This window comes from Strix uralensis, chromosome 6 (assembly GCF_047716275.1).
Source record: "Strix uralensis isolate ZFMK-TIS-50842 chromosome 6, bStrUra1, whole genome shotgun sequence".
NCBI lineage: Eukaryota > Metazoa > Chordata > Aves > Strigiformes > Strigidae > Strix > Strix uralensis.
The window spans coordinates 45,714,310-45,741,244 of NC_133977.1; the positions used below are offsets into that span (position 1 = coordinate 45,714,310).

At 41.4% G+C, this 26,935-nt stretch overlaps 1 protein-coding gene across 8 annotated transcripts; it reads right to left on the minus strand.

Annotated features, from left to right (window-relative positions):
- Positions 1–84: 84 nt before the first annotated feature.
- WDSUB1 (WD repeat, sterile alpha motif and U-box domain containing 1) lies at positions 85–26,456 on the minus strand. 8 transcript variants are annotated; one of them, XM_074873943.1, is made up of 11 exons: positions 26,096–26,456; positions 21,145–21,567; positions 17,706–17,890; positions 14,465–14,557; positions 13,551–13,644; positions 11,317–11,350; positions 9,667–9,707; positions 9,473–9,579; positions 8,426–8,605; positions 3,594–3,734; positions 85–505 (listed from the first exon to the last, which is right to left on the minus strand). In XM_074873943.1, exons 2-11 carry the CDS (start codon positions 21,540–21,542, stop codon positions 333–335), a joined length of 1,446 nt encoding a protein of 481 aa, XP_074730044.1. In that variant the 5' UTR covers positions 21,543–21,567; positions 26,096–26,456; the 3' UTR covers positions 85–332. The 8 variants fall into 8 exon arrangements, with proteins under 8 accessions (XP_074730044.1, XP_074730040.1, XP_074730045.1 ...); XM_074873939.1 differs by having other exon boundaries at positions 21,145–23,729; positions 26,096–26,205; XM_074873944.1 differs by lacking the exon at positions 26,096–26,456 and adding an exon at positions 25,682–26,088.
- Between the last annotated feature and the right edge of the window lie 479 nt (positions 26,457–26,935).

Consider the following 26,935-nt stretch of genomic DNA (forward strand, 5'->3'; position numbering starts at 1 on the left):
AAAAACAAATAGGGGTTATATACTTTGCTATTTCTTATCTTCTGAAAGACTGACTTGGCAAAATCAAGACTCAAAACTCATAACTACAGTGAAGATTTTAAGAAAAATTTATTTGAAAAACTGTGAATCTGACTATTTACTTTCTTGAGCAGAAATACCGCAAAGTAAAATTACCAAAATGTACACGCTTTTCAGTAATTTTCTGGGAGCTTCCAACAGTGAAGATTTTCATTCTAACAAACATTTAAATGAGAGCCACAGATTAGAACAGAAATGCAGTTGTTTCTGATATAATTATTTCCTTCAGCTATGTCATTTCATTTCAGTTAACTCTACGTACTTTCCCTGTATTTCTGCTGAGTCTCCAGCCAGCGAGCAATGGCCATTTTCAGTGTCCTGTTTGGTGTAAGCATGAGAGAGGGGAGAGGAAGATTTGTCATGGGACTAGATCGTCTTTTATTGCTGATCCAGTTTTCCACTGCTTCCTTTTCATATGAGTAGCCATCTGCAAAGAGACCATCATCAACAGCTGACGTTACAGCTGCTCAGGCACCCTTACCCTGTACAGGTTTATAGCTATTTAAATTTATAAGGGATGTAAGGGAATCTCTATTTCCAAACAGGAGAACTGAGATACAGAAAAATTACATGGTCTGTGAAAGCTGTACCATAAACTTATAGCTATTTGTTTTAAATGACACAGTTAAATGTTATTAGAATAAAACTTCATACAGCGGTATTAAGATCAAAATTTGGTTCAACTTCTTAAAGCCCTCTCTAGAAAAGGCTCCACGTTCTCACTGATCTCTTGCTGCTGGAGTGACGGCAGCTGGCCTGGGGTTTTTCCTTGCAGAGACACACCGGGGCAGAGACCGGCCGGCAACAGTGTTGGCCCAAGGAGCCCCTTCCCCACCGAGGGACCGTCTCGGGTGAGGTGGTGGGATTAGGCCACGTTCGTGCACGAACTCGTGGCTAAGGTACATGAGTGCTAAAAAGGACCCCATTACACAAAGTCTTCCTGCATCCTTATTTGGGGTTAAGGCATTATGTACAGCACAGATAAAGTTCACTGCAAGGCTGTAAAAGGAAGGGTCAGCGGTACCAGAGGCCCCGGCAGCTGCAGCCTCTCGTGTCTAAGTAAGGGACAAACACGGTCACAGCGCGGTGACCAGCCAGGGCACTGCACTGACAGTCAGGGCACTTCTGACAACTGCTGCCTCCGTTCCCTTCGAGACCATCGGATGATGCTCATCAAGGTGCCTGCAACTGCAGTTGCTTGGCTCTGGAGTACTTCAGAACCACCAGACGCTGTCAAGCCTCACCACACATCTGCAAGTAATATTCTCCCCCTGCCCCAAGACTTAACTGAAATCTCTCACAATGTTTGTTAGTTAAGGACAAGGGGAGAGGAAAGATACAGGGTACAGAACCATTACTGTACATGAAACCAATGGTAACAAAACTAGAATGTCTGTTAAAAAAAAAGTGCTTAAGGGAGGGGAGAACTCCCTGCCAAAAAAAAAAAAAAAAAAAAAAAGTTAAAATTAAGCTATGCTTTACCAAAAATGCGAAAATGACATATTGGTGTTAAAAGTTACTGCACACCTTTGGTTAATAAAACTATTAGATTTTAATCACAATTTAAGCAAACATTTCCATTTAGCAGGATCTGAAGTTCTTGAGTAAGTTTTTAAAAATAATTTTCACTTCAGGAATCCTATAAAGGGGTAAAAAAAAAAACAAACCACCATGAAAGCTGACCATGAACTTAACCAGTTCAGGCTGGTTTCATGTTTTATCTCCAATGGCAACGCACCGAAACACATTGTGCACAGGCTGTGTAAGAGTCTTCCCAGTCTGAACGGTCCGTCACGGGAACTGAACGCGCCCAGCGGCTGCTGCTGGCCCTCAGCCCCCGCCCCGCGCCCTCCACACCCACGACCTTCGGGACGTCACCTCTTCCCCTCCGTCCCCAAACAAGCCGCGGTTCGAAGAATGGGAATAGAGGAAAAAAAACCCTCCACAGCCAAGGATGAGCTCCATCGGCCAGGAGCACCCGTCTGATGAACCACCAGTGTCCTCACCCCCTCTAATGCAGAGCTACGCTCCCTTCCCTCCCCTTTACTGAATATGAGCCACTTTTAACGTGGAAAAACTCTGATTTAGGCTGGTCACTTGAGTAAAAGAAAAACAGTTTGGCATTCTACCTCCTTTTCATTTTTCCTTTAATTCTACATAGCAGAGGCATAAAAGTTTTAACTCTTATTTAGCTTACTGAACAAAATACCCAGCTCATGTCAGTTTGTTACTTTCTTATCTCAAAAATACCTAAATTCCTCCAATCTGAATCTTTAAAATTGCCCAGATCTTAGCCAGGTGTGTTCACACCACAGCTCTCTAGTGCTGGGCAGTGGAGTAGTTCGCTGCTGAACACAGATGTTTCCAAACACAAAACTATACCTCCCTTCACCTGTCTTGCCACAAACCAACCCTTCTCCTGCTGCACTCACCAGCAGTTTTGTGATCATTCATCAACTTCTATAAAAACAAAGCAGTGTGAGGAACTCCCAGATACACCCACCCCGTGTTCTGAAAAGAAGAGGAATCCCATGTTTCAGGACAGTGGTGTAACACAAATACTGAATGGCACACTGGCAATATTTATCAGATAGTAAATACTGTAATTGATCACACACACTGTGAACATTTTATTCTAAAAGGTCAACAGTTTCTCTTAAAAATGCCTATTCAATTTTGTAATATACATGTGAATAGCAACTGACAGTAATTTTCAGCTTTTCAGCAACAAAATCCTGCTGTAAAACTATGTAGTCTTATTTCAAAATCATATTAAAAAAAGGATATGGAAGGCTGTCCTCCTACTGCTGTTCTTTAGAAGCCCCAGCCCTGTTAAGTGTAGTGCTTACCACTCCAGCAGTTAGCAAATGTTTTTATGTTTTGCATGTTTTCATTCGCAAAAGTCTGGCTTGATACCGCAAAACTGTATGAAGTTAGTCACTGTTCACAGAGCACCAAAAAAATACACTGGTCATTTGACGATCACAGGCCCCCTCCCTGCTCCCAAGATCAGAACCATAAGACACTGTTTTTTCATAAAATGTTTGAACTACGTAACATCTTCTGCTCCTTGTACATCTCAGTTCCAAGGTCTTGTTGAATTTAAATGAATCTCATTCTGTACAAACTTTTAAGTGCCATACACATGGTCTGCTAAGGGTAGTAACAAATGAGCCTGGTTTTTGGTCTCCCCTGCCCCGTGTGCACAATTCCATTTTGCACTTACTGAGGCAATTCTGTAATTAGGCCTGTAATTATCTTTGCAAAGGTACATAAAGGAAGGAACATTAAAAAGAAAAAAAAAAATCTATACAGCCTCATCAGCAGAGCTGACACTAAGCTAATTGCTTGATGCTGTATTTTTCTCCTATCAGAGATGTAATTTGGCTAATTAAACATTTAACATAGTTCTATTTTGCTGCAACAGCTATTTAGAATAGTTTAGCTTTCTACAACTGATAAAATATGCCCATTTTTGTGTTTCCACACCTAGTGAACGTCATTTAAAGACATACCTGCTGCAATGACAGGATCCTTCATAAGCTCTCTTGTTATGGGACATAAGAACTCGTCAGGGATGGCAACGGGAACAGAGATCACCTTCATCCTCAGGTCTTCAATTTTCTGGAGGACTTTACTGCGCAGGCCTAGAGACTCTGAAAAGTTATTTGTACATGAAGTGGACATCACAGATAACGTAAGGCAGAGCTCAGGTCTTGCACTAATTAGCAGTTGTGTTACAGGAGACCCAGTTCCCTCTCACCAGCCCCAACTAACACAGAAAAGTCTGCAGACCCCCTGGCCACCACTACGAAGAGCTCAACTACAGCACAGCACGGCTGCTGGCCAACGGCACTGCGGAGTAACGAGTCCAACAGTGAAACGAGCGCAGCGTCGCTGCAGAGACCTGGCAGAACAGCTCTTCATGGGATGTGTTACAGCCCAGCACACACTGCTGCGTCTGCAAAGCTAACGAGATAGAACTGCGACGGAGTGGAAGACACAAGTGTTTCTACCTTGGAACTGGGCCATATACGTAACGGTACGAAGGTGTAAGAGCGCGCAGGTGCCGTCGTCCCCTCCACAGAGCAGCAGAGCACCCACCACCAAAGCACCTCACCACCCTTGGACCAGGTCTGTCCTGCAGGGTGGCAGAGGCTCACATTTACGTCACCACTATGGACATAAAGTGCTAAATTTGGCACAGATCAGTAGGGAGGCATTCAGATGTTGCTTCACCTCCCCAGAAGTTTGATTATATTTTGTGAGACACATTTTAGGAATACCTCTGCCAAAAAGATTGTTCACCATCTATTTAATGCTTGATTCCAACCACTAAAGGTGGGGAAGGAGTGGGGACACACAAGTCACAATTGGGATTTTAAAATCTGATGGTATATGAATGTATTATTACAAATGTTCTCAAATTAGATAATGTACTATTGCAAGTGAAGGTAGTAGAGCTGTTTCTTGGCACAAAACAAAATCCCTTAGAAAAGAATAAAAATCCAATGGTGGGGATGGCTAGGGGAAGAGGGGCCTGTTACTGTGAGCGGTAAGAACCTCTGGTTTTAGTAAAGATTGAATTCATTCATTTCAGTTCAATTAAATATAACCAATCCCTTCTGCATAAAAATGACCTGTGGAGCCTGAGTGCTGGTATTTTGTCTGAGTCTATAAAAATTGCATTAGTTTTGTTGGGTTTTTCAAGGAAGAATACTCTGATCTGAGATTTGTGAGCCTTGCAAGTTCTTTTCTCTACAACGTACATATTGTGGTATAAACTCTTTTTCATGATCATGCAAGGCATCACAAGCACCGATTCACAGATATTCCCCCATGAAGGACCACAAGTTTATTTAAGTATCCCAAGACTTATTTGAGTACTTACTATTACCTATTTACTGAGAATATACCAATAGGTGTGAAAAAAGAGCCCATCTGTGTTTGAGACAGCAGCCATACTTTCCAACTTAATTCTGAGTAGATGAGGAAAACAGAAATCTGACAACGAGAAAAGTAATTCTATAGATCTACAAACTGTCACACTACAATTTTAACCTGTCAAGATTGGAAATGCATCCCAAGGTATCAGTAATCTTGCATCAGCATAAAACGTTCCTCCTTTTAAAAATTGTTTTATGTCAGAAAACCTGCGGGTGTAATGTGTCACAGTTGTTTCTTCCCATCTAGTAGTGATAAATACTAGATCCTACTCTGCTCAATCTTTCCTCTTCAGTACTAAAATAAAGAGTTGATACAAACACTCCATCTGCAGACTGCCAGGCAGCCTGGCCTTACCACACCAGCTTTACTGCACTCAAATCAGCTGCCTCAAGCACTGTGCACAAAGGGGTAAAACTCAGTCACATGGATACACAACTCATTTGAATCAGCAAAGAGAAAAGATGTCACAGAGTAAGAAAAATATATGCAAAAGTTAACCTGCATTTCCTTAATAAGGATTATGTAATGACGTATGTAAAGATAAAGACAATGTAAGAACTGAAATACAGTATTGAAACACAGTAAAATTTCATGCTTATTCTTAGGAAGAGTTTGCATGGTAGTTCTACAAGATCACTTTCAGATCAAGAAATATTAAGAATATAACACTAAAGGAAAAAAGGGAAAAAAGGAACCGTATCATTCTGTAGTTATAACTGGATTTTGATGGCATCTTCTACAGTTTTCATCACATGGGCAATTTTTCCTAAATTCCTCTCATGCAAACAGATTAAAGATTACTGCATCCAGTTTGAACCTCAATTAACTACCTCCTGATTAAATCTCTACTCAGGGATTAAAGAATTATCCATGACACACTATCTTTTGAAAACTAGTTATAAAAGAAGACTTAAAATAAGATTTTGTTGATATAGGCAAAGCACATGCAATTTTCTGTTTAATCTCTACTGAGCCATTTCCCCAAAGTTTACCCCTACTTCAGTATACATGTAAGGCATGGTGAATCACAAGTGATTCAAATTATGCTCCAAAATGTTGTTTTCAAGCTCATTCTCAGACCCAGAGTTTCTTGACAAAGATGTGAAACAGGAAAGAACTTGCTCACACTTTCTGTATGTACCTAGAGTGAAACCTTAAAACCAAAAGAAGACGACAAAAACCTCACATCTAATTGATAACACATTTCTGATGAAGAGAAGACAAAGTCAGCCTGATCTGAGATTTCAAAATTCAGTTTATGTGTATTTATCCTTGGTTTATGTTCTAAGGACACCCGGCAGTTAAGTGAGGAAAGCACTGAACTGTCTTTAAGACAATCTTTACATACCTAACCTAAATCAGGGTAGAGTCACATGAAAAGAAGCCTTCTCAGTGTGCTGCAGAAGGGAAAGTATCTGGAATGCCTCCAACTTCTTTACGATTTGTAATGTTACAGTACAAAATACTTTGTCTGGCACTAACCCCTAAACTGAAGGTGTGGTTTTCCAAAAATTAGAGCTAGTCTCACCTCCTGCTCACCCTCTGCAAACAAACTGAAGTCATGAGTCACCTTACATTAACACATTCAGTTCGCCTGACAGGAAAAAAGAGTATGCAGGCATGGAACAAGGTACCCCCACCTTCTATTCTGAATTGGAAGAGGATGCATATTCCTTTTTCCGACTCAGCTGCATCACAGAATTGCACTGAATGTGTCATTGTGTCTGTTAAAAATGAGAAATCCTGAACCTTCTGAAATCAGAAATCCTGACATTTCTTATAGCTGCCTGATACCTGTGAAAATCTGACTCCTATATTTTATGATGAGTGTTAAAGTACCTACTGAAGAAAAAGCATGGCAAAAGGCCAAAGTCTTGAGAACAGAGGTGGAGCAATGAGCATTTCACCTGGTAATGAGGAAGAACATACTGAAGGTACTTCAGCTCACATGTACACCCAATCCTCCCTACATCCTTTTACAGCAGATGAAAGAGCCATGAAGCAACAGCCTCCCACAACCAGCCTGTACTCCACACATGCTCTGCCTGAGGCCATATCCATCCTTTGCATCTTAAAGCCTGCCTTACAATGGGCTCTTACAACTCAGATTTTCTAACCTGAGTTTGAATTGTTCTTACAAACAATTTTTGAATGTTTGAAATTGACACTACAAATCCATCAGGCAACACATGCTGTTGTTGATTCTTTTTCCCCACAGAGAATGCTGTATCCAGCTGGTCAGTTCTCCTCATCGGTCACACTGCATTCAATTCTAGTCAGCATTATCTGATTAGCCTCAGCTGGTGATTGCTGCAAGAGTTTGAGGCTACTCCAATGTTAAAGAAAACGCGTGCAGAAACGGATGAAGCCAAGTGTCTTTCGTGGATGACAATTCCTGGCAGATTCCCAGCATCTCTGCTGATTTCTAGAATTCAGCAGCACTAGTTGATATACAGAGATACTATGATCTGATACAGGCCAATGCCACACATGCACAGAACAAAAAAGGGAGCAGTCTTCCTACAATGAAGATTACTAAGTTCTAAAAATAAAACTGTATTTTTTAAAAGGTTTCTTAACTCATTCAGCCTTTTGCTATATTGGATCTCACTTTGGCAAACATACCAGCACCTTATTTACACCCAAATCTCGCCATCAAAATGAATACAGAACTTATATTCAGAAAGTTCCAGTGTAGTTCACCATCCTTAAATTTCTTATTTCAGAACTACTGCTGTGGAGTCATTACTAATATGGCACTTCCTTGTGATTCCTTCTAAAATAATGTGACAAGACAATGTATCAGCTGGGACACCTGATGAATTTTAAAGTGTCTGAGCCAGGCAAGCTTTGCTTGATTAATCCTTACTAAATGTCAACATCAAATGCTTCATCTCCAAGATAAGTAAAATCTAAAACATACCTTGTGTTTTTCTATTATGGTAACAGTACTCTGAAGATTTCACTGCTAAACTCAAGGTAGTTGACCACACAGTATTATAAACAGGACACTTTTGCAGACCAACAGGAAAAACTATAGACTACCCTATTTACCAAAGTCAGAATCATTAAGTATACACAAAAGAAGAAATTCCTTTTCCAGAGCTTAATGATACAAGATCTAAAAAGGAAAATAGAAACAAAAGCAGGTAAGACCACGTAACACAGCATTGTTGGTGGAAGTGCATTTCATGTCTCCAGGTATAAGCAAACACACACAAAGAACAAGAAGAGTAGCGTGGATAATGTGACATCAGGGGGTTTTATCAGCCCTGGTAATGAAATAAAAATGCATTTCAGGGAAAAAAACATCCATGTATGGAACTCCTAAGTCATGTTCATTCCAACATTTCACATGTACTCTAAAGATTAAAAGCTATATGGATTTCTATACTCTTACCAATTTTTAATTCATCAGTCAGACTTTCTTTAGTAAGATTCAGTAGTTGCTTGCCATCAATGTTATTCGTTTTGAAAAGTCCAACAAAGTCTGCTAAGTCTTGTGCACAAAGCCAGGCTGAAACATCGTCCTCTGACCAGTCCTCAACAGCCACCTTAGATTCATTTTCTACAGTATTTCCTTCAGAAAGGAAAGATAAAAGACAGTTAAAAAACCTCCAAACAACAGCCTCGCCCCCACCCCCACCCCCAGCAATGAAAAAAGCCCCAGTTCTAAGAACAATGGCAGTAATGAATGCTGTTTTCCAAGTGTTCTCAGTACTATACATTCCCCAGCATCTAACAGAAGAAATGCGTATTAGACATTACTTCAGTGGGAAGCAGTAATTTGCATTTGTCTTTTACCCATCAATTTTCAACGTTGTGAGGAAGTTAATCTCTCAGATGCCTACACTTCTGTCAAATTTGAAGATGGAAAAGCGTCAGCAGACACTGAAACCAAGTCTCACACCTCCTTAGAAAAGCAAAGTCCAGACTTACTCTTGTGCTTTGAACAAAGATATATGTACCTTTGTTTCACATACTTTAGGTGCTGATATATTCTGTAACATTAATTATTCTTTTTCACCTATAACAACTGGTAAACTGTATTTCTTGTTGACAATTATGCTTGCAATTACCGTATTTTCTGTTTAAATCATTGCCAATGATACTTGTCCAAAAAGTCTTTCACCACTCTGGGAATAATATCCATCTCTTAAATGCTGCCCAGAGAGTAAGAAATGGCGAGCATCAGAAAAGAACATATAGCAGATTAATACAATTAAAATACTCCTCATATATCTTTTCTTTAAAAAACAAAAAGAGAATACCTCTGTAGGCCATTAATAAGATCAATTCGGAGAAAAGATAAGTAACATGCACATAATCCTGAGATTACAAACTAACTGCATGTAAGAAAAAGTGGGTTTTTTGCATCTTCAGAAGGTGTTCAACAATACTGTGCTTTAAATTTAAAGAATGGGTTACAAATACTTCCCACACTAACCTGCACAGGGTTGCTTAAGGTCAAACTGCCATATGTTCACAGTTTTATCCATTGAACCTGTGGCAAGTAAGGGACTACATGGTGCAAAAGCACAAGTTGTTACATATCTACAAATAAAAATAAATGTGTGAAAATTCACAAGGATTTATTTTATTTATTAACAGTAAAACAGAGTAATCATACTGAATTCTTACCTGGTATGCTGAGACAAAGTATGAAGGGTATTGGCAGTACTCTGTAAAAGAATATTTGTGATTTTAAATCTTAAAAGAATAAAAAGAATGTTCATTCATTTGTATACATTCTTTCAAAATAAGGAATAATACTGCTTCTTGGAAGATGACAGAAGTTACCTTCGGAGAAATTATACAGCCTTGCCAAAGCTCAGCAGCAGCAGAGTCGGAAATGCAACTTGAATCTCCTGCTTGAAGCCCCCTACTCAATTCACTGGAACACCACTACCCTTCAACTATCAGCCAGCACAGAACTGTCAGCACAACACCAGAACTGAATTAATTACATCCATACTGGATGGTTGCTTATGTGGATAAAAACATTTCTTCTAAAATCTAAGATTAGAAATGACCAAAAGTGAAGAGGTAGCTGAAATTCAAATAAGACTTCATGCCACAATCCTTCAATCAGGCCAATTAATCACACCTGTGGTTCTCCTGTTTGGCCACTAGATGCTACTAAAAAACAAATTCCTGAATTTCCACAGTTCTAACTTACAATTTGAAAGATTTTCCTTCTTAGGAAAGATACTGTTTCTTTGACAGGTACAGAGAGATTGGAAAGATGAAGAGCACAGCTATTCTGAACCACTAATTGATCAGTCAGCAACTCCTGTTTTCTGAGCTGTCCATGATGAGGAACATGCCCTACTTTAGGCTGAAACCTCTCTCTGTCCCATGAAGGTTTATTGTCTCCACTTCTCCTCAACAGCTATAAAAGTTATTGTCCCATTTGGCAAAAACTTAAGGCCACAAAAGTTAACAAACAGTATTAAGAAATACTTGTGCTGTGGTGCTCTGCATCTTTCAATTTTCTGGGGTTCCAAAAATCTAGGGGACTTCTTACATACCTGTCTAAGCTTCAAACTACTAAAATAACTGGGCCCAAAACTGGGAAGGTATCAAATTAGTGATTTTGGTGAAAAATTTTAGATCTAATTGAAAAATTGTATCAGTATAATAGCATGTGCAGAGCAAGCGAAAGAAGCTTAAAATTTGTTCATCCTTCATTTTCAGCAAAATTATTATTATTTTTAATACTATAAAGTACTAAAGGTAAATAACACAGCTGAACCACGAAGGATGTAATAACAGTATTACAGAAAATGCCTAGACAATATGTTTTAAAGAAGAGACATTGTATTTAACATAAACATTTTCCTGACTTCTTTATTATGCTTCTATTTTATGTGCACTTTATATATAATTAACGAAGGAATTTCTACGATTACCATTCCAAATTTTACATCAAAAGCTATAGTCCTTCTTCCTTTGGAAGCTAAGATAAATTTAGGATAACAAAAAATCCTTCTACTTCAATATGAGGATAACTTGTAAGTATGGAATTCATTGAATAATACTCTACTGTAGAGAAATCAAATAACAAATCCCTCAAAGAAATGTAAATAAAAAGTGAGAAAGACTGATCAATTCTCAAGAGACATTCTTCCTCAAACTCCTTCCCCCCTACCCCAAAGACACAGTAAATATTTTGGGTTTATACAGTTTCTACTCCCTAATATTTCTCTGCGTTGGTAAGACACTGCAGAAGCAGTGCTGATATTTACAGACAACAACCCAATGAACGATCTCGCGCTACGCTATACTTACAGTTTCATGTATTATGACACGCTTGTCCACAGACCTTTTAAAAAAAACACACTGATGTTAAAATGATGCAGAGAGGAAAAAGGAAACTACTTTTAATTAAGTAGAGAAAGAAAAAAAACTTTTCCACAAACAAAATGAGAGCAAACAGATTTCTTAACACCACTTTATGAGAAGCTTACATACTAAATCCGCTCCCCCCCATGCCCACCTTAAAACAACGACTATTAGCTGTACCTCCAGCATGATGCAAGAACAGCAGTTAAATACAAAAACTCTACACTTCCATGAGAATTTCTGATGTAGAGGATTTGCACAGTGCTTACGCACACTGGCCCTCACTCCCACTGCTCCTCCCCGTCTCTACCCTATCTACTTTATGTCTTTGCAAGAAGATTCTGTAAAGGAGATGCGCAGAATCTGGCTATCCATGAGCCACTCTCATCAATTCCATTTATTTTTGAAACCATTTCATTTACAAATCAAGCTAGAGGAAGTAGTGCACTGCATTGCATAAAATATAGTGGTGCAATGCAACCAATACATAAAATGCGCCATGAAATACAAACTGCATAGTTATTTACCATGACAGCAGTGTTTCTGAAAGACTTTATGGGATAGACATTACACTTATGACATTATAAGCAAAAACAATATTCCGTATGTCTAATAGAAAATAAAATAACTACAGATCACAAACATTCATAGTAATTTTCAAATACTGGAAAAGACTCCCTTAAAAAGAACACAAAGCAAAATGTCAAACCAAGGTATTGTCTCCTGGGGTCTGGATAGTTTTAAGTTTATTTGCTGGCTATTGTTGTCTTTTTCCTTTGCAAGACATCAGTTTTTCTGTTTCAGTTTATAAAGTCTTCGTAAAAAAGACAGAATTTAGAGTTGAACCATTTTGTTATTTCAAGTTGCCACTTAAGACAGTTCAGAAGTGATTAAGCACTTCTCATAGTGCAGAATAAAAGCAGAGTCATTAATATTCATAAAACCATAAATTATTAAATCTATCTACCTTATTTATCATTTCCTCTTTCAATAGCCTGCTCCCTGAGGAAAGCCACTAGTAACCAGCTGCCAGTTTATCTTCATGCTGCTGATCACCAACACCAATTTGAGCCTGACAGTTGCATCATTTTTTCACACAACTTACCGTTGACTTTTCTATCTGTATCTCCACAGTGGCTGCAAGACTACACTGGGAGACCATGTCAAAAGCCTCGCTCAAGCCGAGGTGCGGAACGCACACCGTTCCCCTCTGCCCACGCAGCCCCTTCCCATCACAGAAGGCAGCCAGGCTGGCCAGGCCGTTTGCCCCTGTTCAATCCCTGCTCTCTCCCCAGGCACACTGTGCTTGGCAGCGGCTGCCAAGTCCCCCGGATTTGCTCCATAACCTTCCCAGAGACGGGAGTCTGGGGGCTGACGGGCCTGTAGCTCCCTGGATCCTCTGCCTTGCCCTTCTTGGAGGCAAGTGTGACATTTGCATCTTTCCAGTCATCAGGAATCTTCCCATCACCTCCACCCGCCTGAGTCTTTCAAACATAATAGAGTGACCCTGCAATGACACTGGCATTATTGGTGTTATTGTTATATATCAGTTACCTTACTGCCCTCTAACAAACGCTGGTAATAGTATTAGTCTCTAACTGACAGTTCATGATTAACTTGGGTCTTAACCATTGTTCTGTACAAGGCTGACTCAAAAACACAGGTCTACAGTTATCTCCATCATGCACTTCTATGGAAAAAAGGCTTCTGTTGCCATACTCTGGGTGTGGATCAGTGAAGAAATTTTTCCTTACAACCACATCTATCAAAGACAAAAATCTCAAGATATTAAACCTTGTAAAAAGTTCTTGAAAGTGCATGAGTGAGAAGGAAATCCTAAGTAGTGTCCTAAAGAGATGGTAAGACTGCAATGTAGGTTTCTATTTTTAATAGATTCTGGACTATTCACATGAAAGGCCACATAAATGCCCCCAAACCAGGAAACAATGAATCTCATTACAATACTGAAGAGAACAGAGCTTGCAACATCCTAGATTTCAAACTCAATCACCTGCAAGACACAGACCAACTGGAAAGACACTTTCACAGAACTATTCCTTAATGATTGAAAATATATTTTGAAACCTTCAACTCTTTTGAACTTTCTGTTTTATAATACTGAAGCATGAACTTGGACAGCCATCTGTATGAAATTTAACCAAGTAAAAGATACTGCTTACCCTGAAACTAACATCTGCCCATCATAAGAAAATGCACAAGCCAGAACTGGGGCAGAATGTCCATTCAAGGTGCATTTATATTTTAATTCAACACCTGAAAATACAAAAAGTAAATTATTACATATGGACATATTTGACAAGGTATAAGACAGGCTGCTTTTAGAAGCATAAAGATGCACCAAAGATCTGACTCTGACATACTGTCTACAAAAAAGGGGATAAAATATCACAGAGACAACTTGATTTTAACATCTCTGACTTCCTCACTTTGTAGTCTTAGCATGTGTAACAGTGTTTTATATAACTAAATGTGTATCTGTGTATGCGCAAAACATTCATCCTTACAGACTTCCATAAAAGATACATTACAAAAAATACCCACTGAAGATGTTTTTGGTCATCTGCCTAGTCTCTACATAGCAGTCACACACCTACATTGCAGTTTTAACAGGAGCCAACACTGTTTTCATTTCTCCATCTCTCACTCAAGGGCCAAGGTGTACTGAAAGCTGAAAGGAAACCTCTCCCTGCCCTGGTAGAATAAGAGGTTTCAACCTATCAACCTGCTCAAAGGCCACAGTAGAAATGTTACTGCTTACCAAAAGGTAAAAATGCTAATTAAAAGCAAATGTTTATCACAAGAGTAAGTTTGAGGGAATTAGGGGAAATTTTTTGGAAATCTTTACTTTTACAATTATTAATAAATGGATAACTAAATAAAATCCACAGGGCCCAATGTCACAAAGTGCTGCATGCCTTAGCTGCTCTCCTGCTGAACAATTAAAGGAAAACTTTCAACTTGTGGTTAGTTTGGCTGTGAATCCATTAACAGCTGTATAAATTTCATCTTAGATGTAAATTGTCACTAAAGACTTAAGACATTGGAATATGAAAAAAAATATCACTATACCCACCTAAGACATCGGTAAACAAAATAAGCCAGAGTTTGATCTGATTATCTTGACCACAAGAAGCCATCTGGAAGTATCTGAATCCATGTTCACCATCTAATAAAATTTAAATGTATTAATGGGAATCAGAAGCACTGAAAATAACAGCATATCAGCAAACTACATCAGCATTCTTACACTGGAATTTGGTAAATTTCCTTAATCTCAGTACTACTTTTAAAAAGTGTTAATAAAAATAATTACAGAAGCTCTTTTTCCGCCACATAAAGTATATTTTAATTTCATATGGTTATCACAATAAAATATATATTATAGTATACACAGACTGGTTTGTTCACAAGAACAATCAGAGCTGCTATGACTATAGCAGATCTTAGGACTTACCTCAAATCTGCTAAACATTAAAGCATCAAAGTGCATCATTTTTGCTAGGATTTTACAGTGTAAGAAGTGGGTCTTACAGGGAGATGAGTAGCACGCATTAGCTATCATGTTGTAAAACCAGATGTTTCTTGGTAACTAAGAACATGTTACTTGGCAACCTGGTCTGGATGAGAACTCTGTCATGATGCAGACTTTGACACTACAAGTTACCTGTTAATGGGGTATTATAGTGTTGTACACACAGAGCTCTTTGGGATAACTCGAAGGACAACTACACTGTCTTCCACTGAGGCTCACTAGAAAATTTTAGCAAGATCTGCCAATTTTTTACCAGTATCTCTAGGTAATTTCACTGAAGTTTACTTATTCAGGAGGAGGACAGCACTGAAACTTTGCAGTTGCATGGGAGAGCCTGTGCAGCATTACAACTGCTCTAGATCTGATGAGCTTCTGTGCAACTGCGACTGAATCCACTTTAAGGGTAGGAGAAACATCTGCTACAAATGGCCTAAAGCACAAAGAACCAATGAGAAACTCTGGTTCTAATTTTGCTCTGAATTCAGCAGGTACAGAGAGTCTCAATCTAAAACCATGTTTAATTGTATTGGATACGCACTACTTGTATGGATTTTGTAATGTATTAAATCTGCCAATAATCCCAGAAGTTTCAATCCTTCGGGATTAAACAGCAACACACGAAAAGGAAAAATGTTGACTTTCAATAACATATGGCTAAATAAAATTAAGAATGATCATAAATCAGCTAAAAAATCCACAGTCTAGGAAATACTTGCTTTCTTGCCTATTTCTCTCTATCTTGGCAGAAGGCTGAAGGGTTGGTAACAATTCTTTTTTAAACCAAGAGAATCCCAACAGGAAACAGAGCGGTGGAAATTACACTCTGATCTGTTTCAGCTTCAAGGCGCTCCTTTGCCCTCGGATGCAACTCTTGGTTCACAATGGAATTTTTTTATAGTTTTTTCACCAACAAAGATCTAGAGGTGTTAAGAGATTAATCCCCTTTCTGTTGTGACAGACTAATTTAGTGCTGCCCCTGCACCTTTCAGTGGACACACATTTGATTGATTTGGTATTGTCAGTCACTAGCTCTCTGTTACTGAGGTATATGCTCACATCCTTCTTCCTCAGCTTTCTCCTGCTTCTGTCCTTTTTTCCTGCTCTGTACCACCTTCTTAGACAAGGTGGTACACAGACAGCAGAATTTATTGCTGTGTTTAGCACTGAAAGGTGCAAATGGCTGCTCAGTTATAAATTTTGGTACCTCTGAAAGAGCAACTCATGCGTACTCTGAAAACAGAAGCCTACATATCTTTATGGAGACCACCTTGTCTCCATAGTAGATCTGGAAAGCAAAAAAGTATAGCTAAGAGGTTGTTAAGACAATTTACAGCTTTACTTCCTAAATCTGACAATGAGGTTTCTGTCCAATTTCCCAACCTCCATCAAAAGCAGATGATTAAGTGATTTTCTAACTATTAAACACTTTTACCTGACAAAAATTTATACAAATTAACCTTTCAGCTTTTCAGACTCATAAATATTTCAGAATTTCCAATATTTGGTTGTTTGGCTAAGGCATTTCCCTGTACTGCAGTTAACTTCTACCAGTTCTTGTTTGGGCAAATGTTTCTTCTCACTGTACAAGCTGTGTAAGCTTAGACATGCAACTTGTCAGAGTTAAGGCTTTTGCCTTTCCAAGCCACCATTCCGCATGGCGAAGCCCCGGGAAGCAGGGAATGAATTCCTCCTCTTGCCTGGCCTGCACGTGCAGCTTTTGCTTTCTCTATTAAACTGCCTTTACCTCAACCCATGAGTTTTCGCACTTTTGCCCTTCGATTCTCTCCCCATCCCACGGGAGAGAGCGAGCAGCTGCGTGGGGCTGAGCCGCCGGACGGGGTTAAACCACGACAATAATTTTAAAAGCCTGTATACACAAATGCAAAGCTGTCCCTGAGATAGCTGGAAGTTTAAATATACAATTTTCAGTATACATGTTTTTGCATATAGATAAATCTAGGTTCCATTTATTTTAATTCCACAGAAAGCCTTACAAATGTGAAATGAATGAAAACTGAATAGGCAACGCAGCCCTGAGGAAGGCCTACACTATGCATGCCTTATGTTTTTGACTTCAATACCCAAATGTATATATACAAGAATATCAGATTTCATTCTCAAAAGAAAAAACTAAGCTCCTGCCCATCACAACTGTGAAGAAGCACATAATGTCAAAATTGAAATGCAACTTATACAATGAGGTCAGCTAAAACAGCAGTAAGACATTTGAACAGTCCCACATCTTAGTGGGACACAGGAGATTCTGGGCACACTGCTCCCCCAAATTCCTCCAACTGAGAAAGTCAGGTGCAGGGAAACAGTCTATCTATTCACATCCCACAGCTCAAGCATTCAGCTTATTACATTTAGGGTTCTCTGCACTGCTTTAATCCAGTCCTGCTCCTTGGGGAACCAAAGTATGAAAGAGTAAAGTGGGAAGGGTCATCAAGCACTGCATCTCCTAAGGCCCTTGTTAGCCCCAGGGGATAGGCTTCACTTGCAGACACTGCCCACACATTTTCCAAAATCCAGACAGTCATTTGCTACTGAAAGCTATCATAAGCATGCTAATCACCTTGTCTGTTGACCTAGTACATTCCTTGTCAAAAACCTGACCACAACTTTACTTAAGAATATTCAGAATATTCTAAAACATCAGCTCTTCCCAATGTCGTTTGTATCTTGAGCACCAATGACAAAAAGAATATGAAAACAAGAGCTAGAGAGAAATAAAAGAACACTTTTTTTCCATGTTCCTCCCCTGACAAGTCAAGTAACTAACCAGAAATTGGCTGTGAAGAAATATCACAACATGTAACACCAAGATCATGTGCTTTTTCATTATACAGGCATCTCATTTTATCATCCCAAATGGTTAAATCACCACATGATGATCCAGTGACAAAGAAATTTCCATTAGGAGAAAATGCACAGGCCACCAAAGAACCATCTTTAACATTCCCAGACCTGAAAAGCAAGAGTACATGGGATTTGAATTTGTTCTGAACAAGTGATCTCTAAAATGCAATCTGATACAACAAGACAAACTGTTCTAAGTTTTGCACTTTGGAACTTGGTAACAGAAGGGAGAGAAACTCACACCAACTGTGGAAGGAGACGCAAAATAAGCACAGCTGCAGGAACCAGGAACTGCTCTTTGACTGCAGGAGGAAAAATGTGAGATAGCATCCCAAGGCAGTAATTTAACTGAGTAATAAAATAATTCTCAAACTAAAGACAATCTGCATGGACTTACCATTTGAAAGGCACAATGCACTGTTAAAATTCTGTGGCAGGATAAATTTTAGAAGTCAAATACACAACTATCATAACAGATTTACATGTGCATAAACAAGGGAAAGAAAGACTCCCACAATTTTTCTCTTCTGTTTTTAAAGACAAAACAGAACACCTACTAACCCATATGATAAGCTGTAGCCAAGTCAAATATGTTGTGATTTATGATATAGGGTTAATTTTGGACTACTCGTACTCAAATCAAAGCAATGTGATAAAAAAAAAAATCTGTATTTTAACTAAGTGAGCCAGAGCACTTTGTAAAACTGATCTCAAAAGAAAACTTCTAGCAGATATGGAAGTGTGGTTGACCCTTGGGAAGGAAGTGGGCTCAACCTCACATCCTTTAGGTTATCTGATAGCAACCTAAAGTAAACTGAAATGTCTCTCTCCTTTTAATGGACACTAGATCCGGCCCAGCATGCACAGCTGAATCTTTAAGTGTAGGAAAATAATCACAGTCATAAGCAACAGTCAAACAGCAAGAAATGTCAGTCTCATTTACTCTGTCTTTGTATTTTGTAGAACAGCTGCTCATCCTCTTTTGCTGATTGATAGAATTTTTATTTACTGCCAGAGGTGTCAAACTTAATGCCACAGAAGACAAGACAATAAACTTTCCTGAGAGTCTCTCTAATCAAACCCAAGACCTTCAAAATGCACTGACTCCCTTAATTCCATCATTAAGAATAGTATCAAATACACTACAGTGCATTCCATTTTTATATGTACCATTCTTTTTCCTTAGTGCAGCTTTTAAAACCTTCCTTCCTTCATACATAAAGCTGCAGCTTCTGCTCTGAAAACATAACAGTAAAACAAATAGTACTATACATGTTCAGAGTACACATTTAAGACTTTCAGGCCAGATATCAGTATTGTAACTACTGAACAGGAAGTAGAGAACACTAAGAAATACAGATAAATTAACTTGATTTCATGTTGTTGACATCCATCACAGAGATGATTTAAAGAGTCATCTTGCATCACAATATGAACAGTCAATTACAGCAGCCGAGCTGATAAGGAGTAACTGGATACCTTTGTTGTAATTACCATCTGCATATTTAGTGAAGTGAGTAACAGTGTGGTAAAGGGCATTTTTTAGCATCAACAGAATGAACTGTTGCAAAAGAAACAGGGGACCACAGACTGACATTAGATGGCTAACTGAAATCCGCTGACATTTTTAAATACCTTGGTAATTTCCTAACTAATACTGACCTCAGCTTTAGGAAAACAGGACAGAGGCACTTTGTAATCTGCAATTACAAATTATAATAATAAAAAATAATCAGCTGAAAATATATATACAGACACATCCCAAAATATATACAATTAAAGCTAAGCTGACTACTGCTGGCATGTTAACACTTTGAAATGAACTTTTCAAAGTGAAGCGAAGGGAACAGGATTGGAATGTTCAAGTTCTTTCTTGTTTCTTTACAAGGGAAACACCAAACTAGAAAAATTTCTGCTTAAAACAACAATATAGTTTCTACATGGTAATTATACAATCACCATTCAACTAGGAGGAAATTAGGGATGTAGGTCTAAAATATGCATCACTGCATATATTAATAGCATATACTTGTCAGAGATTACTTTTTAGTATTTCTGGGTTTTTCCCTGTCAGTAACAAGTATTCTGAATAAAAAAAGAGAACACCTTCACCAGTAATATCTCAAAACAGATATACCCTTAGACTTCAGAACACTAGTGATTGAAATTCCTTATTTTTCTTAAAGATAAAACTAAGAAACAATATGTAATCCATACCTCCTTATTCTCTGAAAACAAAAAACCATTTCGGTGTTTCTGTACGTATTACAAACAATAGGTGGCAAAAATCTATCAGAATTCTGTTTATGGACAGGTTTCCAGATTTACACAATTTCAGGTAACTATAATCAATCATTCTGAAAAATTTTACAGTTCCTATCTAAATCACTGCTGTGGAAGGCAAAGGTAGAGAGGCCACAAGAGCCGTAACACGCTTGACAGGGGATTACCAAAACCAAACAAGTTTGGCTTTCATAAGTGCCTGCTCCCTCATCCTGAGTGAAACATCTCATCAATTCTCCCAAAATCTTAACTTCTTTCCTAGCTTCAGAGATGTTGTGTAATTGCTGCTCTGAAACCTAAATAATGTCTTGCCTAAGTACAGATTCCAACTGGCCTGAATTCTTTACTGACAGAGAGATGTAGAGGAGGACTTTGAAGATCATCGTAAGGTTCATGCCTTTAACTGTGCAACATCACAAAAAATGCTCACCTGCTTTGTTCCACTTGTTTATTGAAATCCCCTGTGAAATGCTGACTCTCATATTTAACCCACTCTGCTCCGATACTCCTGTCTGTCACTTTTATGTCCTAAACTGTGTGGTTTCAAGATAAGTCAGTAGTCTCCAAACTCTTTGATTGCTGGATTACTATCAGGCTTCTAAGACCTTCCTGGACTCCAAACAGCCTTGTAATTAAATATTTCATTAAAAACCACTACATATAATGCAATATAAGGCACACAGCACAGTCAGGCTCCACTAACTGTGTATTACGTATCATAGTTTATTGACCCACTGTTTAGAAACCAGACACACGCAGCATGCAATGTATCCTAATTTCATGTTAAGTCAATGAAAACAGTTCCATGAACTTACGAAAAATCAGGATTTAGATGAACGATAACTTAGTAAAAATTAAAGCTTCTTGAGTTTCCATTGTTTAAGTTGAAAAAAAAAAACCCAACTCAGCACTTCTCCCTCTCTTATTGATAATCTTTTGGTCTTCTAAATCATACTCCTATTGCTTTGTGATATCAATTGGTGGCCTAAGTCTGCAAGTCTTGTACAGAGTACAGCATACTACTGAAATTACATTCTTGTCATTGCAAACAAGGCTGTCAAAAACCACCTGGAACTCACCTGTAGAGTTTCAAGGTCTGCGTGTTCCAGAGAGCCACGCTCCCGTCTGCTGCCCCCGACAGCAGGTGCACGGACCCAGGGGAGAAGCGGCAGACGCGGACAGGGCTGCCGCTGGGCTGCCCCAGCACTGCCAGCAGCTGGCCATCACCGCTGCCCCACAGCAGCGTGGTGCCGTCCGTGGAGCAGGAGGCTAAAAGCTGTCCTGACGGAGAGAAGCAGCAGCAGTGCACAGCATACGTATGACCCCGCAGAGGCGAGTACGGAAGCTCAGTGAAGTCCTTTAGAGAATAAACGCGAACAGTTTTGTCCAAGGAACAAGTAGCCAAGCACGATGATGAGAAGGCACAGTAGTTGACATCATCACTATGATCTGCTAAAGTGTGAATTAATGTTGCCATTTTATCTACTTTCAACAGAAATAATCTGAAAAAAAGTTCAACAGTTAGACTTATCTCTCCTATTTCATAAATGAAACATACTACCTTAACAAGACACATTCTCCAGGAAAAAAAACAATAAATTCATTTGCAGAAGCAGATTTTTCATCTAAGCGCTGCTTAATCTTCTACTTAAATCAGAGATTAATCACTGTAATGGGATAAGGGGTTTATGACTTGGTTAGAATTAACATATCTAAACTTTTAATGTCAACTTGCAATTTTGCAGATTACATAGTAGCTACTTGGTTTTAGAGCAGCGGCAAAACAAGTTATTCTAGTTATTCAATTTATGCTAAGAAGTTCGCTGTTTAAATTTGTTATTATCTGCACCTACACTAGACACAATGGAGTAAATAGGCAATGTAGGAGACAGTCAAAGCATTAATTAGGGTTGCACCAGGAATACAGAAGGACAGAATGCTTTGGGTCAAAGGGAAATTTAGAGATCATCCAGTGCCACCCCCCTGCCCTGGGCAGGGACACCTTCCACTAGCCCAGGTTGCCCAAAGCCCCGTCCAACCTGGCCTTGAACCTTGAACCCTTCCAGGGAGGGGGCAGCCACAGCTTCTCTGGGCAAACCTGTCACGGTAAGAAAAGTTCTTCCTCACACCCAATCTACACCCGCCCTCTTGCAGTTTAAAATCATTCCCCCTTGTCCTGTCACCGCAGGCCCTGGTAAAAAGTCTTTCCCTGTGTTTCTTATGCTCCCCCTTTACACACTGAGAGGCCGCAGTCAGGTCTCCCTGGAGCCTTCTCTTCTCCAGCTGAACCCCCCCCAACTCTCTCAGCCTTTCTTCACAGCAGAGGGGTCCCAGCCCTCCGATCGCTGTCGTGGGCTCCTCTGGCCCCGCTCCAACAGCTCCACGTCTGTCTGGTGCTGGGGACCCCCGAGCTGGAGGCAGTGCTGCACGTGGGCTCTGACCAGAGCGGAGCAGAGGGGCAGAATCCCCTCCCTCGACCCGCTGGCCACGCGTGCTTGATGCAGCCCAGGACACGACTGGATTTCTGGGCTGCCAGCGCACGTTGCCGGCTCACGCCTGAGTTTTCCTCCACCAGGATCCCCAAGTCCTTCTCTGCAGGGCTGATCTCAACCCATTCGTCCCCAGCCTGTGCCGATACTGGGGACTGCCCTGACCCACGGGCAGGACCTTGCACGTGGCCTTGTTGAACTTCATGAGGTTCATGCCAGCCCACTCCTCCAGCCTGCCATGGCCCCTCTGGATGGCATCCCTTCCGTTGAAGGAGCCACCTGCAAACTTGCTGAGGGTGCACTCAACGCCACTGATGAAGATACTAAATAGTATCAGTCGAAGTACAGACCCTTGAAGAACACCATGTCCTACTGGTTCCCATTGAGCCACTGACTGCAACTCTCCGGGCATGGCCAGCCAGGCGACAGCCCATCCATCAAACCATCTCTAACCTCGACACAAGGATGCTGTCTGCAACCCTGTTAACGGCCTTACAGAAGTCCAGGCAGACATCAGTAGTTCTTCCCTTGTCCACTAATGCAGTTACTCCATCATAGAAGGCCACTACCTTAGTATACCAATTATGAGTGGTATACTAATTACTAGATTATTATAGCAATACATTTTTATTAACTACGATCTAAACGAAAAAAGTCTGGTAAGTTTTCCTACCAATCTAGAATGAAAGTTACCAGGTGTATTTGTATTTGCTTTCAAATCATCATCTCTCCAACTGCAAGTGTCACACATCCATTTCCAAGCCATCAACACCAACACACTTTTTTGTGAAAGTGTGGAATTAGCAGAAGCACGTCTCATCATACCTATAACCTGAGATGGTTCAATAGATGGCTAAATCCCCAGCTGGGAGCAGGCCACAAATGTATGCTAGGACTGAAATACGAATCACAGACATTCCACTTAGTCTTTGCTTCCGAAGACTTAACAGCTACTTTGAACTGATGGCTATGGGAAGCAAGCAAGGGCAAAGAATAAAAGCTAACCTGAGGTATGGTCTGGGGGTGTGACAGCTACTGATTTGCTGGGAAAGAGCCACTGCATCTTCACTTCTATTATCTTCCCTACTCTTGTGACATCAACTTATTATCACCACAGGCCAGGTTGTACTTTTTCTTCCTGGAGAGAGCTCGTTAGGTGACTAAGTGCAGGACCCCTGTCAGAGGGAGGAAAAGGCAATTTATTTCCTCACTCCTGCAATCTCCAAATATTAAAAAGAACATTTACATCCCTCTCTCAGGCATGCTGGGCTGCTGCTTATACAGCAGCCAATGCAAAAACACAGGCTCTGGACTTCTCGGTGCAAGGGTGAGGAGCAGGAGAGCCTCACCGGAGGCCACAGGGCCGCTGGAGGGAACAGGGACGGAGCCACAGCGGCTTTACTAGAACTGGAAAAGAACATGACTCCGGTCCTCCCTAACCCTCCACCCCTTCTTTTTTCTTGGTGGCAATGAGTGAAAGAGGAAATAAGCAGTATTAATTTTTAGGCACAGGAAGAAGCAAGGATCCAGAGAGATACAGAGAGCAGCAGGAGGCACGTACAGAGATGGGAACCTAAACTGCTGAGCAGGGGGCAGGCGGGAACAGAGCTGACCAGAGTACTACAGAAGACTTATAAAGACTAAAAACGTTTTTGACAGAAAACATCAACTGACAGCTGGAGCAAATTTCAGTTAGGTGTCAAGAGCACTTGTTATAGTACAATCCAGTAGACAATTGTATGTATTTTTTAGAGTAAAATCAGATTAAGCAATAAAACCATACCTGCAGGTCTAACACAGATAAACACTAAGATTTGATGACCAGAGTCCAAGATACATAAATTTTTCCTTTCCAGGCCTGAATACCTTATTCAAATTCAAACTTCTGCTAGCTTTCTGAGCAGGCAGCAACATTAGTGATGTCAGAACATCCGAGTAACACCAATGACTTGCCTGCGTTGCCAGTCAGAGATTTGACCAGATTTTCATCTATGTCAAACATCACACTCTAACACATTTAAGTCAAAGTCAAAACGTGAACATTAAGAGGGTGATCAGAACCTGAACCTCTTCAGAAATTGCATTTGCTGCTACACAAAGCAACAAAAGAAAAGATTAACTCTACGGACATTTTCCCAGCACTTAAAGACTGCTGCGACCAGTTTAGATCTCAGCATCAGACAAGCGATTTACACCACTGATGTCTGGGAAAGCCCCTAAAAGGTACATTCCAACCAGTTCCTGCCAATGCTGCAGATCACAGTCAAGCCTCCTGAAAATAAGGCAGCACAGAGCCAAAAGGAAGTGCCTGCAACTCTTAAAAGTTGTTTGTGCTGAAGAAAAGCAGCAATGTTATTTATATTAACTCATCTAAAACAGCAGACTTAAGCGCTACATTCTGAACAATAATTTCAGGGCTAAGAGGCAAGCACAAACAGGTGTGGTTTTATACACATACACACATATAAATATATATTTTATGTATAAATATATATACATGTGTGTATGTGGGCATACAAATATGTACAAAAGTACGCATACATGCACACATACATATGTGTATATATAGACACAGAGATATATGTAAGGGCAAAATAACTGTTCAGGCAGCATATGGCATGGCAATTTAGTTAAAGATCAGATCTTGGAATACTATTTTAGCTTCAGGATTCTCCCAGTTTTATTACTATTCTCTTTAAAACCATTAAACAGATTAGGTGGTGTCAACATCTCTTTATCTGCAGAAAGAAATTTAACGTACTTCCTTCAACTATGAAAAGCTGAAGAATCAAAGCCTGACATCTGGAAAGGTGAGGCTGAAAAAGGCACCTTAATCTCGTTGTTACGAGATTTTCAGGAGCTCACTGCAGAAAACCAAACCTAGGAATGAGAGGTCTCGGTATCAGCAGTTTAAACTAGCTGAGGCAGCAGAGAGAGTCTGGCGCATCTGTGGGCAGAGATGTTCAGCTCTACAGCGTCACCCCGCAGCAGCTGCAATTCCCTCCTCACCCACAGGCCACCAGCCGCTGCTCACAGCAGAAGCTGCAGCGACCCCGGCACTGCTGACAGCCCCTTTCCTGCCACCGCCCCGGGGTGTCAGGGACGCGCTCAGCAGGACGGCCCGCACCTCACCCGGACTCCGCTGGCGGCTCTGCGGTCAACAGGCGGGACGGGCCCTGCCCGGGGCGCGGAGGCCGCAAGGGCCGCACCAGGGCCCGCCCCGGCGCGAGCGGCGGCCGCGGGGACAGGGGCTCGCCGCGCCTCGAACCGCCGCTCCCGGGCACAGCGGTGCCGCCGCCCGCCCGCGGCTGCAGCTCCCCCTCTGCGGCCCGGCCCCGCGGCCGGAGGAGGCGCGACCCCGCGCAGCCCCCTCAGCCGCCGCTCCCGCCGCCGCGCCCGCGCAGATTTTCCCCCACCCCGACACCGCCCGCGCGGCTGCCCCAGCCCGGGGATGCACTGCGGGCCCAGGGCGGGGGGAGTGTTGCTGCAGCCGTCGCCTCCGTCCTGCCCACGTCGCTCCCCGCGCGGATGGCGCCATTACCCCGCTGCGCCCGCAGCTCTTGCCCAGGCCCCGTCCGCCTCCCGGGGGCGCCGGCCCGGAGCCGCGGGCGTCGTGCGGGTGCGTGGCGCAGCCCCCGGGGGCGGCGCTGCGCGCGGGCCGTGCCTGCGAGGGCGACAGCCTGTGAGGAGGGTGGCGTGTCGCTCCGGGTGCTGCCGGATCCTCAAACTGAGCAACTGCGGCCAGTGCCGGCCGTGCGGAGGCACCGGCTCCACCGCGGGGCGTGTCCGCGGGGCGGCTGCAGGCAGATGGCGGCGGCCTAGCCCTGCCCGCCCGGGCCCGGCGCCTCCGCTCCAGCGCGCAGGGCTGGGGCCGGCCCCGGCGGCGGCCCCCGCAGGGGCGGGGCAGCGGCACCGCGAGCGAGCCGCGAGCCGCCGGCTCTTCCGAACAAACCAGCAACCCCAACGCCGTCATCTCCCCGGGAAACGTACGGCAGCGCCCTTCTCAGAGCCAGGTACAGGACTACTTAGAAACTCATGCAAAATACCTTTGGAGGAAAACGAAGTCATTTTCCTGGAGTCACTCTCTGCCCAGGAACCATTCCCTTTTCTGTCAGTGTTCTGCCTTCCATGTCTGAATCCGTAGGATCTACATTCTGCTTTACAGCACGTGTTACCTGACCGCACGCTGTTTGATCCACTGGCTGATTGACTGCCCATTAATTATTCTGAATCCTAGGGGATGGCTACTGAGCCTGCCTCACGTTCTGCACTGATTTAACAATCCGTAAGATTATACATTACTAAATAAAACACCTCATGGCCTTAACCTGCTATCAATTGTTAGAGACTTCCTTACTGAAGAGCTGGGTAGACAGTTGAT